This window comes from Prinia subflava, chromosome Z (genome assembly GCF_021018805.1).
Source record: "Prinia subflava isolate CZ2003 ecotype Zambia chromosome Z, Cam_Psub_1.2, whole genome shotgun sequence".
Classification (NCBI taxonomy): Eukaryota; Metazoa; Chordata; class Aves; order Passeriformes; family Cisticolidae; genus Prinia; species Prinia subflava.
Genome location: NC_086283.1, coordinates 2,260,374 through 2,277,548, shown reverse-complemented (window position 1 = coordinate 2,277,548; position 17,175 = coordinate 2,260,374). Strand labels below are relative to the sequence as shown.

Below are 17,175 nucleotides of genomic sequence, written 5' to 3'. Positions count from 1 at the left end.
GAAGAATTAGACTTGATTGCTGGCTTTGTTGCTTTGTGACTGAACTTTGGTTTGTCAGGCATTTATCAGAGGCTTCTTCACCATATTTAAATGATACTGAAATTTTGTGACTTGCAAACCTTGGTTGCAGAATGAAACGTGTAAGTTCTATTCTATTTAAGCTTAGCAGAGTATCTAGAGCAGGTGCTTATGCCAGACAAATTTCTGCCCAGTTAGATTGGATCTGTAGGTGCAAGAGTGAAGGAACAGAATTTAACATCTTATGTTAACAGTCAAAAGTGCTTATTTTAACTGTACTGACAAGGTGGATGAAGTAATGAGATAGGAAGATTAGATAGTTCATAAGTTGCTTGAGCAGAGAAAACATCATGAAGTTGAATATCCACTGGGAAGTTAATTAGGGATGCATCAGTAGATTTCCTAGCCTGCAGAGGGGTACGATTAAAGCATCTGTTAATAAGTGTCTGTGCATGAATGATCAGAATAAAATTGCATAAACCAGCCATGTCCACAGCATATCATGTTTACCAGGAATGTGCAGCTGGTTCTGTGTCTATCTTGGAGGTCTGACACATGTCCATGTGTTTGGCTTGGTGTTCATTTGCTGCACTAACGTGTTGCACTAATAAAGCAAGCATTTCTAGATGCCCTGGAGTCTGATGAAAAATAGTTTTTCAAATGAACTTGAAGATGCTTGGGAAATTTGCAGCTTTGCACTGTTACTGGCACAATTCTAATCTGTAAAGGTTAGGAAAATAGCACAGCATGTGCAAGGACTGACTTTGTCAGTGTGTGAGCTTGTGAGATCTGCAGAGGGTCATGGCTCAAACTAGCTAGACATCTTGAAGCATATAGCAGTTCTATTTTTATCTTGATTTTTTAAAATCTAAGCCCGAGTTTTGTTTACTGATGCATCATTGATTTCTAATAAATGAAATAAAATGGGAACTTACTAAAAACAACCGGTTAGGTGCTGCATAGTAGCAGAAAAAAGTCTGTAAGTACAGGTAGGTAACAGAATACTAGTGTGCAATGAGTAAGATGGCTGTAAGGAGATAATATCTCTGGAAGGTGATGTGCTGTAAATATGAACATTTCCTTAAAAAATATTATCTTCTTTAAAATCAGTTTTGCTGAATTTAGAAGGGTTTTTTTTTTCCTTTGTGTGAAGAGCAACACTTTGCAGATCCAAGACTAGAAATTATCTGGAAGCATAGATCAGTTCTAGAGATAAATATGCACAATTTGAAAAAGGTTTCTGTGTGTAATCTCAGCTATCTCTGGCCACAATAACAGTGCTGTTAAAATAAAACCATGTGGGAATGTGCATGAGTGATAGAAAGTAAGAACTAAGACTCTTAACTGCATTCTGATAATCTTCAATATGACCACAGTCTCATAATATCAGGGATAATGATTTAAAGGAAGACCTGGAAAACCTTTAAAAACTGAATTCAGAGGAAAACTAGATGTCCATCTACTGTGTTCCACTCTCCTAGACAAACCCACTTAATGTGTTTTCCTCAGATGACCACCATATTTTTTTTTCTGAGGCTTACCCCTTATTAGGTCATAATTTCCCACTTCCCTTTGTCACACACTGGCATATGGATTATTATATTCTTGAGGCAGTTAGGTTTTATCATCATCAACATTTGAATTTATTGGTACATCCAGCTTTGGTTACCTACGTTAGCTGGCAAATTTAGTAGGCTGATCTTTATCTAAGTTACTTACATAACTAATAGAAAGAGAAGAATAATGCAGCACACAGCTATAGAGCACCTAAATTGGGCTCCTGCTCCAAACAGTCCTCCAGAAAAGCCTCTCTTTCCTTCCAATGAGTAGTCAATTTGTAGGTCAAAGAACACTGCCACATTAAATTAAACATCATTTAACAATAAAATACTGGTTTTCTTTTTAGACTCCTTCATTTGTGTAGGAACAAATAAAGGTGTCAGGACTCTCCAACTCATCAGCTAGTATTTTTGGCAGTTTTGGAGAACCAGTATTTTATAAGTTTAACATCTTAGGAATCAGTTGCAATGTTTATGCATATCTTTTCTGTTTTCAAATTGTAACTGTTAATTTCTGTGGTTAAGACTATGTGTTAAGGACAAAATCATGATGGCTTAGAGATGTTAAGAAATCTTTGGGGTTTTTTTTGCTCCAGTGGCTTTAGGATCAGACTCAGCATGAAAGTAGAATCAGTTGGAACATGTTCCAGAAAACTGCTGCTAAACAATACTATGGAAATAGAATTGTTCTTTCTCCAATCATTAAGTCTAATTAAATTTGGAAAGAGGTGACTTTGGCTTCTCAGAGCCAAATGATATTATTCTACTAGTTATTAGCTTAAGTTATATTGCCATACATGACTCTTCGCTACAAACAAAATAATCCCTATTAATTTCATATTTTTTACTTATTTTGAGTAAAATTACTGAAGGGTATAATGCTGTGTTAAGGACACCTTTCTCATCAACACTGATGTAAATGATTCTAGTTTTGTTGTCAATTCCTTTAATATGGAATACAGCCTAGAGAAGATTGTAATTGCTTTTAGTTTTATCTGTTGGCTCTGATCTTGCAGTCTACTGGAATGTATAAGGACTGTGTATCTTAACATCTCCTTCATCCACTTTCCTTCTTGCTGTCATGTAAGACATGCCATGTGACATGCCTACCCTCTTAGCACTATCTAGTCATCATGAAACAGTCAGCACTATTTGCTGTTGTGTTACAGACTTTGCAAACAGCTTTGGTGAAACTAAGGATTCAAGACTCACACAGGTTCATTTGAGGGGAAGGGGCCACCCTGTTTTCTGGCAAATACCAGTAAAAGCAAGCACGACCTGAGCCTTGACCCCTCATTTCAGGATTTGCATTTCACTCAGGCTTAATAAATTGTATTTGAGTGATCTTCAATATGTGCTCTTGCAGAGAGCCAACTGTGGCTAAGCAAAGATGTAATTATTCACCTGGAATTACAAAGACTTAATTACAAATTCTTATTAGAATACTGCTTTTTCAAGATGTGAATATCATTTTTGAATTTATCTTTCTCCTCTAAATACATTCCTATCTCCATAGTAGCATTCCAGTTACCAATGATTAGCAGAGTTTTCAGTTTTTCTTTTTTTCTTCATTTCTCTAGGTTATTCAACAGAGAAATGAGGAATGTGACCACATTCAATTTTTAATTGAAGAGAAAGAGTCTAAAGAAGAGGACTACTATGAGGACCTTGACAGATTTGAAGAAAATGGTACCCAAGAGTCTCGCATCAGTCCCTATACTTTCTGCAAGGCATTTCCTTTCCACATCATATTTGACAGAGATCTGGTGGTCACACAATGTGGCAATGCTATATACAGAGTCCTTCCACAGGTTAGATGATTCTTATACGTGGATAGCAGTAGAAAATTCATAGTGATAGATGCTTCACAGGTTAATTGTAAAGATGAATAAAATAAATACAGGATTTTCTGTCTAAACAGCATTCCAAAGTAAGTGTGTAATATTTACTAAATTGTGCTTCTCTTGTTAGAAAAAGGACTTGAAAATATCCAAATTCTACAACAGCTTTGTTCTTTGTGGTCATATGCAGTAAGAGAATAATTTAAAAACCTTGTGATTCAATGGAGAAATGCATAAAGTATATATTCTCTTCCATTCAGTCTTGTAATCTAAGAAAATGGAACATAATTGCTATATGTATATTTTCATTATAAAGCATAACTGTCTGGTTTTTTTCTTTTTTCTGTTTTTTAATATTCTAGCTGCAGCCAGGCAATTGCAGTCTGTTGTCAGTTTTCTCCTTGGTCCGGCCTCATATTGATATCAGCTTCCACGGGATCCTGTCCCATATCAATACGGTCTTTGTACTGAGGACTAAGGTGACTAGAGAATATTTTCCCAACTTTTCTTTAAGGAAGTGTGCTTTGGAGAGATAAGAAGTTCAGAAAGCTCAGAAGTCTTCAGAGAAAATTCTCTGTAGTATCCTCAAACCTTTTTGAGTCTTGAGCCAAGAGAGGGTCACAGGTTTGAATTTGTGGGAGGCTGTTAAGCAGAATGTTTTTATAGGAATGTTGAAGTAAATGTACTTCATGCCTGATGCTTTTTCTGCAAGGGGCCAGTTTAGTTTATGGTCTTGTATCAAAGCAAATGTAGAAAGGTAATTACATTTACTTTTAGTCATAAGAATGTGGGAGACAAATATGAAATGTGTTCTTGCTTGGGCCCATATGTTCATACAAAGGTCTGTGTCCTGTTCTCTAAAGAGGGGAGGAGACAAGGTGGGTGATAGAAACAGATGCGGTGTGTAGAGTAATACCTACTATATCAAGGAGCCTGTTTATTTAAAGAACACTGTACCTGAGAAAAAACAGGATGATTTCTTAGAGATGGTCCCAGACACAGATAGAACTTCACAGAATAGGCAATTCTTTATTCAGATTGTCAAAACTATTGTTAAGAAGTTATGTGGAAGGAAACAAAGAGTTACGAACATGAATGTAAAGAAGGATACCATCCTTTGTGTCTTCAAGGTAGCAAACCATAGTATTAAAATACAGGTAGTGCATGGTGTTCAAATGAGAAATTAATCAGGGTTTAATTTAATCTGTAAGTCTATTCCAAATATTCTGACTGCCTTCATGGTGAATGCACTTACATACAAGGCCTGGTGCCTACACACCATTGCCCTTTCACAATTGTGGCTTTTCATCACCAGGAGGGGCTGTTGGATGTGGAAAAGTTGGAGTGTGAAGATGAACTGACTGGCACAGAAATCAGCTGCTTACGCTTGAAAGGGCAAATGATCTACTTGCCTGAAGCAGACAGCATTCTCTTTCTTTGTTCACCAAGGTACTTTGAACCTAAAGAGTTCTATAATACTGATTTTCATTTTACAGTTACTAATTTTAAGAACACTTCTGAGAGTAGTACTAAAGAGACTAATTGGTTCAAGTATTGATTTAACTGGTTTTGATGTGTTTATGCTAAAAGAGGTAGGAGCATTTAAACATTGGAACTTAACTGATTATTAAATACTCAGTATAAATATTGGCTTGCTCTAGTTTGTACAAATGGTTATTCCTCATATTCAGTTGGGGTTTTTTTGGCAAGTTTTATCCTATGTTTTTTACTCAGGGAATGCTAAGATATATGATGATGATTTGGTTTTCTGTATAGATTCATGGATTTTTGCAGTAGTTTTAATGTAATAGATTGGTGATAAAGAAGTGGTTGGAATGGAGGACTGAATGGAAAGATTCTTTACATAATCTCACTTTTTGTGCTGAAGTACATACATTTGATATATTCATGGAATTCGTGAGAATTCTGTATTTAAACACAAAAGTCAAGAGCTGTGGGTTAAAGTGAATGGTCACAAATAAGGTGTTCCATAGAAGGGATATTCTAATATCGTACAGCTTATTATAACTCCAGAAGCTTCATCTCTCTAATGATATTCATCAGACTCTGCTGTTTGAGTTTTAAATGTTCCTTTGGCAAGTTTAATTTTACCTATATTATTATATATTTCTCTGCTTTGCAGTGTGATGAACTTGGATGATTTAACCAGAAGAGGTTTATATCTGAGTGATATTCCATTGCATGATGCTACCCGTGATCTGGTTCTTTTGGGAGAGCAGTTTCGAGAGGAATATAAACTGACCCAGGAGCTTGAGATCCTCACTGACAGACTGCAGCACACACTGCGTGCACTGGAAGATGAAAAGAAAAAGACAGACACGTAAGAACCAAATCCCGATTTTGAGCTGAAACATTCAAAGCGATATAGTATTTATAGCTACCTTCTTTAAAGAATAACAGAATCTTGTAAGGAATATCAGAGATAGTCAGGACTGGTAATTTTGGAGTCAAGAAAGAACATTTAATAGGGTATTTCTTTATTTAGATTGTCAAATGTCACCCACAGTCTAGGCCATTATATGCCTAGATGTTTTGATGGCTCCCTCCCTGACAAGAAAAGGTATAAAAAATGAGCTGACAATTCGTTTTTATTTGTGAGTTACCTAAAATTTTGGAAACTTACATGCAGTCACTGTAGTGAAGGTGAATTTGATGAATACCCACCCAAGTGCTGTTATTTGATAGAGTTCAATAAACCAACTTTTATCTTTCTGGCACAGGATAACAGAACAGAAAAAACATATCCTATAAACCTTGAAAACAGTTTGTGTAAAGATGAAATTTTGCAATAGCATAATGCTATAAATTTGATTTAATAGTTACTTGTAGAAATGAATTTAGGTTTACCTAGATATAACACATAACAGTAAGTGTGCATTGGGCCTCAAATCCAGTTCTACAGATAACTATAAAGTCAAAGTCGAATGACATTACTCTGTGGCATTTCAGCTCAACAGTGACTGGCAAATTAAACAGAAGCTTATATGAAATGTAGCATGCAGTTCATGATTGACTCTTACTTATAAAACACAGTCCCATATCTGTATTAATTCTATTGACAGATATGTTTTTTCTCTAATGAAGTAATGGAAATTATTTCAAAAATATTTGAAAGGGATGGACAGGAGAACAAGAGACAACAAAGCCCAAGAAGTATTTTTTCTCTTCATTCCTGTTGACTTGCTTTATAAAGGCATTTTTTCTTCAGGAACTCTAGCCTTTATGGCAGCTGCTGGAACAGATAGTGTCAGTTACTGTATGATGTGCCAAAAGTATTCACTAATTATAACTCAAGTAGTCAACTTGCCAAAAATGCAACTAATGAGGGTTTGTGCAGGAGGCTGTGTACAAAATGATGTTCAAGATTTGTGAAACAGTCGGCGATCTTCAGCTTGTCCACTTAGCTGTGTCAGGAGGGAAATGGACCTTAAGATGGCAGTTGAAGGAATACACATGTGAACAGGGTGAATTTCTGTGTATGTGATTGGATTTTACTTGCATAATTTGTAATATGAACAAGGGTTACTATATTGTAGAGACTATTAATTTAAAAAGACACTTTAGACCCTAAAAGCAGCGTGCTCAACAGAGAGGAAGCATTTAGAAATGCATGAATTGATCAGAGATGGAAAACTGTTTGATCTCTTCATGGTCTTTTTTTGCAGTTTTTATGGTTCTGTGAGCAAAACCATATTATATGAGCCGAGGATGGGGCAGAAAGAAGTAAAAATGATCCAAGACACTATTAACAAATCATGTCAGAAGAATTAGTAATACATGTCTCATTTTGTTGATAATTTAGGTGTATTAATGTGTTTGAAATGGTATGCTGATGTAGATCAGTTCCTGTTTTCTGAATAACATATTCTTCAGTAAACACCTTTTCTATTGTCTGTTGATGGTGGGAGTATGTTGTAAACCCTGTGGGGGGTAGGAAGTTAATATATGAAGAGTGCTGCTGTAAACATCTTTCTCCACATTCTCTCTGTTTTGCTTCTGCCTTTCTTTCCTTACCTGTGTAGGTTACTGTACTCTGTTCTGCCTCCATCAGTGGCAAATGAGCTGAGACACAAGCGTCCTGTTCCAGCCAAGCGCTACGACAACGTCACCATTCTCTTCAGTGGCATTGTGGGATTCAATGCCTTCTGCAGTAAACATGCCTCTGGAGAGGGAGCCATGAAAATTGTCAACCTTTTAAATGATCTCTACACAAGATTTGATATTCTGACTGATTCACGGAGGAATCCATTTGTTTATAAGGTAAGCATAAGATTTTTAAAGTATCTAATCTGTTACTTTTCCATAATTTACTATGAAGTCAGTATTTTCCACTCATTTTCTGGACTTTAGGCTTTTTTAAAAAAACTTACGTTCTCATTGTCAACTGTGTTACCGGATATTAAATAGCTACAGAGCAGCGTGTTGGTTATCTCGAAATGTCTAAAGGAACATAAAGTGCTAAGTTCTCATCATGATTTCTGCAGTCACCCATTAGGTGGACATATAAATGTACTTGCACATTTACCAGATGTGAAGGCATTTGTGGTCCTTCTGACCTTGTGCTTTAAGATTTTCAGTTCTATTCCTGCATCTTCTAGTTATAAATTATTACTTATTATTCAGTTCCTCAATGTGAATTTCATTCCTTCATAAGGAGTGAGGTGTAGTTGGCAAATGTGCCCAATAGCAGGAAGGTACCGAGATAGATCCATATATATGTACATGTGTTTACTTGTGTTTTTATATCTATGGAAGTTCATTCCTAGGTTTTGCTAAAACTGAATTTTATGCCTGTACCATGTGAATCAAGGGTGTGAGTCAGAACAAAAATAGAGCTAAGTTTCACTCAGAAGACACTAGAGGAGATACTCAGGTTTACAGAATCACAGTGTCATTATAAGTTGTTACATTGTGGGTTTACAATAAATTCTCTTCAATAACAAGCAGAGATGACAGTCATTAGAGTGATTTGAATGAAAGGGAACTATTTTAAAGGAGAAGCAGTCTTGAAGGAAGCACTACACCAGTTGTAGTACTCTAAAAGCCATGATAATGAAGTAATTGAAAAATACTGTCTTCATAGGTGGAAACAGTTGGGGACAAGTATATGACAGTGAGTGGTCTGCCAGAGCCTTGCATGCATCACGCACGATCTATCTGCCACTTGGCTTTGGATATGATGGAAATAGCAGGCCAAGTTCAAGTAGATGGTGAACCTGTACAGGTTAGTAAATGTGAGCCTGAATGAAACACCCATTCTATGATAGGATTATAATGTTTTGAAATAAGATGATGCTCTAGTTCCAGTCCATGCAAGCTTTGTTATTGTTAGATTTTGAGACTGATAATATACAAATAATATGAGAAGTCACATGTAGCTGTGACATGTTCAGTTCCCAGACCTTAAATTGCTTATTGTGCTTTAAAAGATAAAGGACTAATTTAGATCCGTATCATTTATGTCTGTGTTCTGATCATTTCAACATAATCAATGAATTCCTATTGTGCATCAAGTACAATCTGTTGAGTCTTCAGCTCAAGGAGCAGAAAATAATATTCCCTCCCTGATATTTTTGATTACGCCTCAGATAATCATGTCAGAATGAGAAACTACTGCATTAAAAAGAGGATTACAGTTCCCTAGACAGTTACAGCAATGATTACTGACACCTGTGTATATTAGTGGAATTTCATTGTGGGACTTTCTGGAGATGTTGTAGCACTGGTACAGAACTGGGCAAGCAGCATTGATTGTCCTCATCAGAAGGCTGTGAGTGGAAAATGATTAGTGAGAGCGATGCATATTTCTATTTACATTAATGCTGCTGTTCCATCACCTAGCTTAGAGCTGTGTACTTCACTTTATCATGGAGCAAAGCAGTGAGAAGGTTTGATTTAGGACTTTACAGTAACTGTAACATGCTACAAGAATGAGCTTCTCCAAACCTCTGTCCTATCTCTTGACCTTCTGAATAAAAAATACCATGATTGTTCTTTGAGAAACATTTTTTCTTGACCTATGCCATCCTTTTCTGCACCTTCTGAGCACTCATTAAACACAGACCTGCAGAGTATGCCTCTCTGCCCACCTCTTTTTTTATTTTCACAGTACATCATAACAGCAGGGTGCATGCTGGAAAATTACAGTTTGATTGTTCATGTGGAAGGCAGTGGCACAACACTGTACTAAAGTAAAAAAAAAAAGAAGTGGCAAAACCCACAAAATGCAAGGCTTTGTAGAAGCAGGAATAGCACTTTGGAAAAATAAACTCTAGTAGATATAAGTGGCATGTTGCCTGTATTTAGTCAGAAACATCAGATTAGTTACATTAATTTTGAGTATTCAAACTTATTTTTTTTTCTCTAAAGATAACCATAGGAATCCATACTGGTGAGGTAGTCACAGGTGTCATAGGTCAAAGGATGCCACGGTACTGTCTCTTCGGAAATACCGTCAATCTAACAAGCAGAACAGAAACTACTGGAGAAAAGGGGAAGATCAGTGTCTCTGAATATACTTACAGGTGGGTGATGTGTTATTTTTATTGGTGTTGACATCTTAAAATAAATCAATTTGTCAGTATACCATAAAAGTTTTTTTGGAGTTGAAAGTGAAAGTCCTCCTGCAACCATTATTTAAGTATGTGAGTTCTTATGAAACTGTATTATAATATACAGTTATTAGTATGCAAACATAATAATGATAGATTTGAATCTTTTGATAGTTTGCTCATGTACATGTAGCATGTTTAATATTTTACATAGTGTGTGGCGTGCATGCAAAGTGCATTCATTTCCATGTTTTCTCTTTCAATTTCAGGTGTTTGATGACACCAGAAAATTCAGATCCTCAGTTCCACCTGGAGTACAGAGGTCCAGTTTCTATGAAGGGCAAAAAAGAGCCAATGCAGGTTTGGTTTTTGTCCAGAAAGAGTACAGAGACAGAGGTATGAGTAACTAGAGTGTAATTTTGGGTTTTTTTCAAACATAAACATTAAAAATTTAATCTAAACCACAGAGATCCATTTACATTTGCAAAACTAAATGTTCCATAGGAAAAAAATGATGAGTTTTGTGCAACACTCTTTCATTAACACATTTATTATCTTGACAGTACTTGAAAATCCTTGATTATTTGTCTTTACAGTTTGTGCTGTTCCTGAAAGAATACTTTTGATTTCAGAAAGTCCTTGAGGGAATGCCAAGTGTTTAAATATTTATATCTCCCTCTTACAGATTTCTGCACTGTACTAGATTTTGCAATATAATTTCAGTTTCTGTTTAGCTGACATGTCTGGTTATCAGCACTTCAAAATTTGCCATTTGCTTTCTTGCAGTGAGTGAAAAAATATGCCTTCCAATATTTAGGCAACAGTCAAGTAACTATTTGCAAGCAGGTTCACACCTTATGTATATGGTGGTCTCTTAACCGCACATGGCACCTGCTTGTTCAGGGACTGTTGCATGGCTTTGGAAATATACGAGGTGAAAACTGCTTCTTGTAATTGGCATATCAGCCTAAGTCTTATTCTCAAAATGAGGCAGGGTAAAGCTCTTCTAGCACTGAGGGACCTTTACGCTTATGCCTCAGTTTCAGAATTCTGAGCATGTATTATCCAGAATTTCAGTAAAAGCCAATGAGCAATAAACTCAAAGTGTGCTACAAACTTAGACAATAAGGTTAGAGTATGCCAGCTGCTTTGTCATAGCTGAGCAGGTGCATACATTCCATCCGTTGTCAACAGGAGGAAAAAAAAGATGAAAGTAATTTACATAGCTTGACTTTTGCCCTGAAGTAATACAAAAAGAATGAGTTTTCAGCTAATGTATTTAATTTTAAAAACACACTTGACTAAAATAATGAAAGTCATCAATTACCTTGGCTGAAATAATTCTTGTAAGTCAGAGGAAATTAATTATGTGTCTGAATGCTTGTGTACTTCTGAAAACGTAATTTAGGCTGTTAAACTGTTCAGGCTTTTTAGGAGATCTAATGCAGATTTATTACCACTGGTACCCAAGTATTTGAATACTGAGTTTTTAATGGTAACTCACAATATTAACGCCCTGTACTTTAACTCTACATTTTAATTCTGTACTTTAATATATATTACTTACAATTATATTCTGGATGCCACTTTTGAGAATACTTTTCTATTCTTATTCTACAGTAAGATAACTACAATTTCACATGGCTACCATTATTTCAAATCTATTGTTGTATTTAAAATATATTTTAATTAAACACCTTTCACTTATTTTTCTGCATTATAAAGTCCTATCATTTGTAGGAAGGCACATTATAATTTTAAATGTAAATTCCAGAGAGGTACTGAGTCAGGTGGGTATTTTCTTTGTTTCAGCCTAACAGATGTTTAATATGAACATAGGGTTTAAGTGGTTTAAGACTTTAAATATTGCAATTGCTTTTCAGGGATCTTGTACAACAGCTGGTTTTGTTAATCCTCACAGCAGTCCTAAGAGACACTTGCTGATACTATTATCCAGTAATTGAGCTTTTTAGAGGGAGATATGGGGGCAGGAATAAACCTGACTGAGAAATACTGTGTGCCTGATTTTCAGGAGCACTTAAGACTCACAGTTTAAACACACTCAGTCTTTCTAATTTTGTTAGTTATTGTTAATTCTGAAATTCAGATATAGATGTAATTCTTAGAGACCGAAGGACTTCTCCCAAGACAGGTATCTCTTCTAAACTGTACTAAATTAGGGAGCATTGGAGAAAAAAAAAAAGTGACGATGTGAACTGATAATCATTTTGTCTGAGGTGATTTTGAAAGGTGAAAGAATAAATTCCCCTAACCTTTTGATTCTTTTTCACTCCCTGCACAATTTCATCTGTCCATACACAAAAAGTGCACAAAGTTTTATTCCTTTAAGATTTTCTGAACTCTTCGCAGTTTCTGCTGTGAAGGTACTCTTCATGTTTTTTCCTGGCACTTTATAGCCTGTGCATAATAGTTTTAATCCAAAAGCAGAAATCAGATAACCAACTTATTTATGTTTGATCACTTTAAAATAATCACTTTGCTTTATGAAAATATGTAGTCTTGGTTTTATTTCCAGAAATTTTTCAGAATGCTAATGTATTATTGTGTGCAGTGCCATTTATTTCAGGGGGACTGTACATAACAATAAATAAGGGCATGTTAACATATATTGAGAAACTATATGGTAAACTTCCTGAAAGGTCACTCCAGAGTATTGCAAGAAGTGGCATATAGAAGTAAGCATGAAAATATTTCTTAAATCATCCTGAAGATATTTCTGCTCATTATGCTTTTACTGTGAAGTTGTCTAACCTCCAATATCTTCAATCTAGGATTGATGCACATTAGTGATGTATTTTTCTTTTTATTATATCCATTAGAGAGTTATTAGCTCAACATTTGCAAATCTATCAGCGTGATATTTTACTCTGAAGATCAATAGTAAGGACATGGTGAGGAAAAAAGGACAAAATATTTGCAGATGCCATAAGAGATGTGAAACCAAGGCTTAAAATATACTTTTGCTCTACTAGGCTGGTAGAAAATGATAGGGCTGAAGCAGCTCAGCAGGCCTCAAACTTGATTCCTAGGTTGACATCTCTAATATCAGTCCCCATGAGCAGCAGTTACTTCTGAGAAAGACCTAATTTATGAGAACAAGTGTTGGTTTGGAGTGCTGCTCTTTCACCTTTTTTCTTTGATAGCTCTTCCATGATAGCAATACAGCAATAAGTAGAATTGCATCAGAATTACACATAGAACAAAGCAACTGTGACCAGTTTTTCATTTTGCATCTGCTTGTTTGCATGTTATTAGATTAATTATTACTGTTTTCATTATTTAAGCAGAGGTTCAGCTGAAGTTTCTCTCTTGAGAAACAGGTTTGTTGTAAAAAATAAATCTTGTCAAGAGCCTCAGATGTATGACTGCAATTTAACTCCCTCTCCAGTTTTTAATATCTTTCTCTTTTGCCCTGTTCCCACATTACTGGTGGGAACAAATTGAAATATCTCGAACAGAGCTGGTAGTTCACCAGAGCATGTAGGAATTGCTTCATTTCTACATACAATACATAGGAAAGAAATACATGCACTATGTACGCTTTTTGGTTTTTAAATTTTTATTTACTGATACTGGTTGCAACTTGTAAAATGTATTTTGTCACTGCATAAACCCACCATGTTGTTGCTTCAAAGAAAATTCCTTACTTCTCAATTTCTGCTTGCATGCTCTCAAGGAAACAAAGCAAGATGCTTTCTGAGCTGAGGGAAGAGGAGGAGGACGCTGAATAGGGTGCAATACTGTCTCCAAATAGGGTGCCAGGCAGTAAGGTTATGTTATGGATGTTCTCTGACATTCTATCTCCCCTTGCCATGTGCAATATTGTTGTCTTTTGCCCTACTCCTGAAGTCACACTTACCATTTTTCTCCAGGCTTGCTTGCGAATTTTTTGTCCTTATTGTTTGGTACTGTTGTATCTCTGCTATGAGCATGTATTTCAAGCTTTCCTTTTTTTTGATATGCATTTTTGCATGTCAGTCATGTGACCATTCCTACCATCAGATAATACTGAATGAAACCATGTAGTATGCACACCACAACTAAGCACTTCAATCTGATGCTTCACATCTTCATCTTCATCTCTGAAGTACTGTGGTTATGTGAATTGATGACATTTCTGGAAAGATAGATGTTTCAGTTGATAGGCAGAACAATGAACCTAAGGAACTATATTAAAAAAATACCTAAAGCAGAAAAAATACCTAAAGCAGCATTATGGAAATTATTGCATAAGTATCAGATTTAGTTCTGCTGTTACCATGCTCCTCATTCATTTTGTGAATAACACTTGATGCTCTGTAAATTCCTGGTTAGAAAAAGATTTCTCATTTGATATCATCCTGCATTTTCCCTTTGTGAACACTGTAAACATCTTCAGTATTGGAAGGGGGCAGCTGTTTTTCTGATACTGCCATTTGAAGCATGTGCCAATGTACTTCTACTGAAATGCTGTTAACTTGCAATGTATTTCTCATTGATTTATATAAACTAAATTAAATTGTCATATTAATAATAGATTGCGGGACAATTTTAGACCACTCATAGTGCATTGATTCTCATCTGACGTAGCCCCTGGAGTTGGACGGCATGCTGCTGGAACATGGCTGCCTTTTGGTTTGGTCTCTCTAATTTCAGAAGTGATCCTATTTATTCCCTGAGAGGACCTGGTAATATTCTAGGCATCATGACATAATTAAGAGATGTAAAGCTTGGAAAGGGACATAGAGTGTTTCATCAGCTGATACAGTTAGTAAAAGTGGACAAGTTTTCAGATGCATAGACCTTCCATAACTTTGATATATAGTGCATTTTTATGTGAATAGTATCTGTTCTTATCTGACTGATCATTTCTGAATATTTGCATTATAAAATAGAATAGTGCAATTACTTTGTGTATAAAAATTGTCTATATCTAGTATACCTTATTAGCACAGAATATATATGTATAAATGTTTCACGTTAATGTGCAAAAGAAATTGCAATAAATTATTTTTTCCACTGACTTCTAGAAATCTTGTGACTTTCTTTTGGTAGAAAACTTTATTTCATTGTTTGATGCAAAACAAGTATTTTCTCCATTAAATATTTTGCAGTTCAAATTTAAATTGTTGAGTCGTTGTTTCAATGTTTGCAAATGTCCACGTGTCTCACACATTCAGGTTAATGGATCACATCCTCAAATTAAAGTAGTGTTAAAAATGTATAAATGAATTGAGGTTAATGCTTCAAAAATAGTAGATGAGGTGACAAAAATGCATAAAACATTCCTTTGAAACTCTTGGACAACATTTAACAATCCAAAATTGTTAGCTGTACACTTTGAGCAGAATGTGCATTAGCAACCAGAGCTTTAGGAATCTGAAATGAAGAGAGGAGACTGCATACTTTCTACCTTATCATCTTACTGCCAGACAGCAACACATCCCAGCACATCATCAGGGGTTACCCTCTCTCGGGTACACAAGAGCAATTTGGATTGATCAAGTTATTCAAGCTTACAAAAACTTTATTGTGACTCTGAAATACATGGAATTTGTGACAGCTGTGATTGTGTATTGATATAATTCATATCCAAATGGTGAAACTGAAGTTCTGTATCAAACTTAAAGTTGATGGAAGATGGCGTGCCAGAAAATTTAAATAGTGCTCTGGGTTTATACTGTACCTTCTTAATAATTTCAAAAGATTAAAGCTCCCATTAAGCTACTTTGTAACATAACTGTTTCTTAAAGCATAGAATAATAGCTCTTATTGTATTCATGTAAGATCTTTTTATCTCAGTACAATTTAGGCACTTAACCACTTCTATTACTAAAAATGGTCTTCACTTAAATGCTGCATTCAACAACTAAATTCATAGTTTGGTTAAATATTACCCTCGGCTAACAGTTAAACACTTCTGTAGGGTTTCAGTTCTTTTATGTGTGTTCTACTGCCTCTTCTGTTTAACTGTAATGATTTGCTTTTTCAATAGAAGCTCTCAATAGCTGAAACATGAGGCAGAGTAATTACCAAAGTCTGTTTCAAAGGTCTTTATAAATGGGTGTATTTTATTCTTGTATTTTTTGTAAAAAAAAAAAAAGATTAAACAAGGAGAAGAAAGGGGAGATCAGCCATGAAATTGCAAATTAAGGAATGCTTAGTTGTTTACAATCTGCTGGATCTTATGCTTTTGTTTGAATTCAGTCAGGCAAGGGAAATTGATTTTCGGTGGCTGTGCTTTGGCTGCGCAGCAGACTCTGTGACTCTTGCAGTCTTAAAGTGGGCACTGCAGTTGGCTTCCAAACCGCTGGTTCAGTCCTTGATAGGAGCAACCTCTGGGAGCATAACTTCATGTCTGATTTTTTTTTTTTTTTGACAGGATGATAAACAATGGATGAGGTGCTCATTTGGATATCTGCTTATAGGATTATCACAAAGGGTCTTCACTGAAAGGGTAGTCAGGCACTGGAACAGGCTTCTCAGGGCTGTGGTGGAGTCACGATCCCTGGAAGTATTCAAAAAGCTTATAGATGTAGCCCTTGGGAATGTGATTTAGCAGTCAACACAGTAGTGCTAAGTTAACAGTTGGACTTGATGGTCTTAAGAGTTGTTTTCCAAACTGATTCTCTGTAAAGGACATCCTCCAGGAGGGACAAATGAAGATGAAACCAATAAGGTTATGTGAGATGTTTTTTACTTGGTTCCAGTGTTTAATGTGGTACTGCAGATCATACCTGATTGGCTCCAAGCTCACTTTTGAAAGACAATCACATGCACAAGAAGGAAATAGGAAGGGATGTGCGAGCATCTGATATGAATAAAAACTGAGTGGTGCTGGAGGCCCCAGAACCTTTGCTTTGAACAAACCTCTAGTGAAATCTGAAGCTAATAAATAAGTGTGCTGCAGGCAGTTGTGCACTACAATATGCACTTTTGTACTCTGAAATGACAATGACCTTGTCAGTAACACCTATCTCCATGGAGCCAGAGCAAGGCCTGAGGCATCTGTATCCTGAAATGTGTTTTTCATTCACCATGTAGATGGTCAACACTTTACTGTGTTGTGACAAACTGTGAAACAGTTATTCCATGCCTTTCTAGAACCATCAAATATTAAAAAAAAAGAAAAAGAGAAAAACGTTGGGTCATTGGCTTCTAGCACTATTAGAACTTGAAGAAAAT

General features: G+C 35.8%; 1 protein-coding gene across 2 annotated transcripts in view; it reads left to right on the top strand.

Moving 5' to 3' along the window:
• Positions 1 to 15,013, top strand: part of GUCY1B1 (guanylate cyclase 1 soluble subunit beta 1) — a 42,740-nt gene extending 27,727 nt beyond the window's left edge. For both annotated transcript variants that reach the window (XM_063421824.1, XM_063421825.1), the window contains 9 exons: positions 3,158 to 3,388; positions 3,781 to 3,897; positions 4,734 to 4,867; positions 5,562 to 5,759; positions 7,462 to 7,699; positions 8,523 to 8,663; positions 9,809 to 9,963; positions 10,260 to 10,386; positions 13,688 to 15,013. In XM_063421824.1, the coding sequence (XP_063277894.1) occupies positions 3,158 to 3,388; positions 3,781 to 3,897; positions 4,734 to 4,867; positions 5,562 to 5,759; positions 7,462 to 7,699; positions 8,523 to 8,663; positions 9,809 to 9,963; positions 10,260 to 10,386; positions 13,688 to 13,711 (1,365 nt within the window). In that variant the 3' untranslated portion in view covers positions 13,712 to 15,013. The remainder of the gene's footprint in view (positions 1 to 3,157; positions 3,389 to 3,780; positions 3,898 to 4,733; positions 4,868 to 5,561; positions 5,760 to 7,461; positions 7,700 to 8,522; positions 8,664 to 9,808; positions 9,964 to 10,259; positions 10,387 to 13,687) is intronic.
• Positions 15,014 to 17,175: the final 2,162 nt, after the last annotated feature.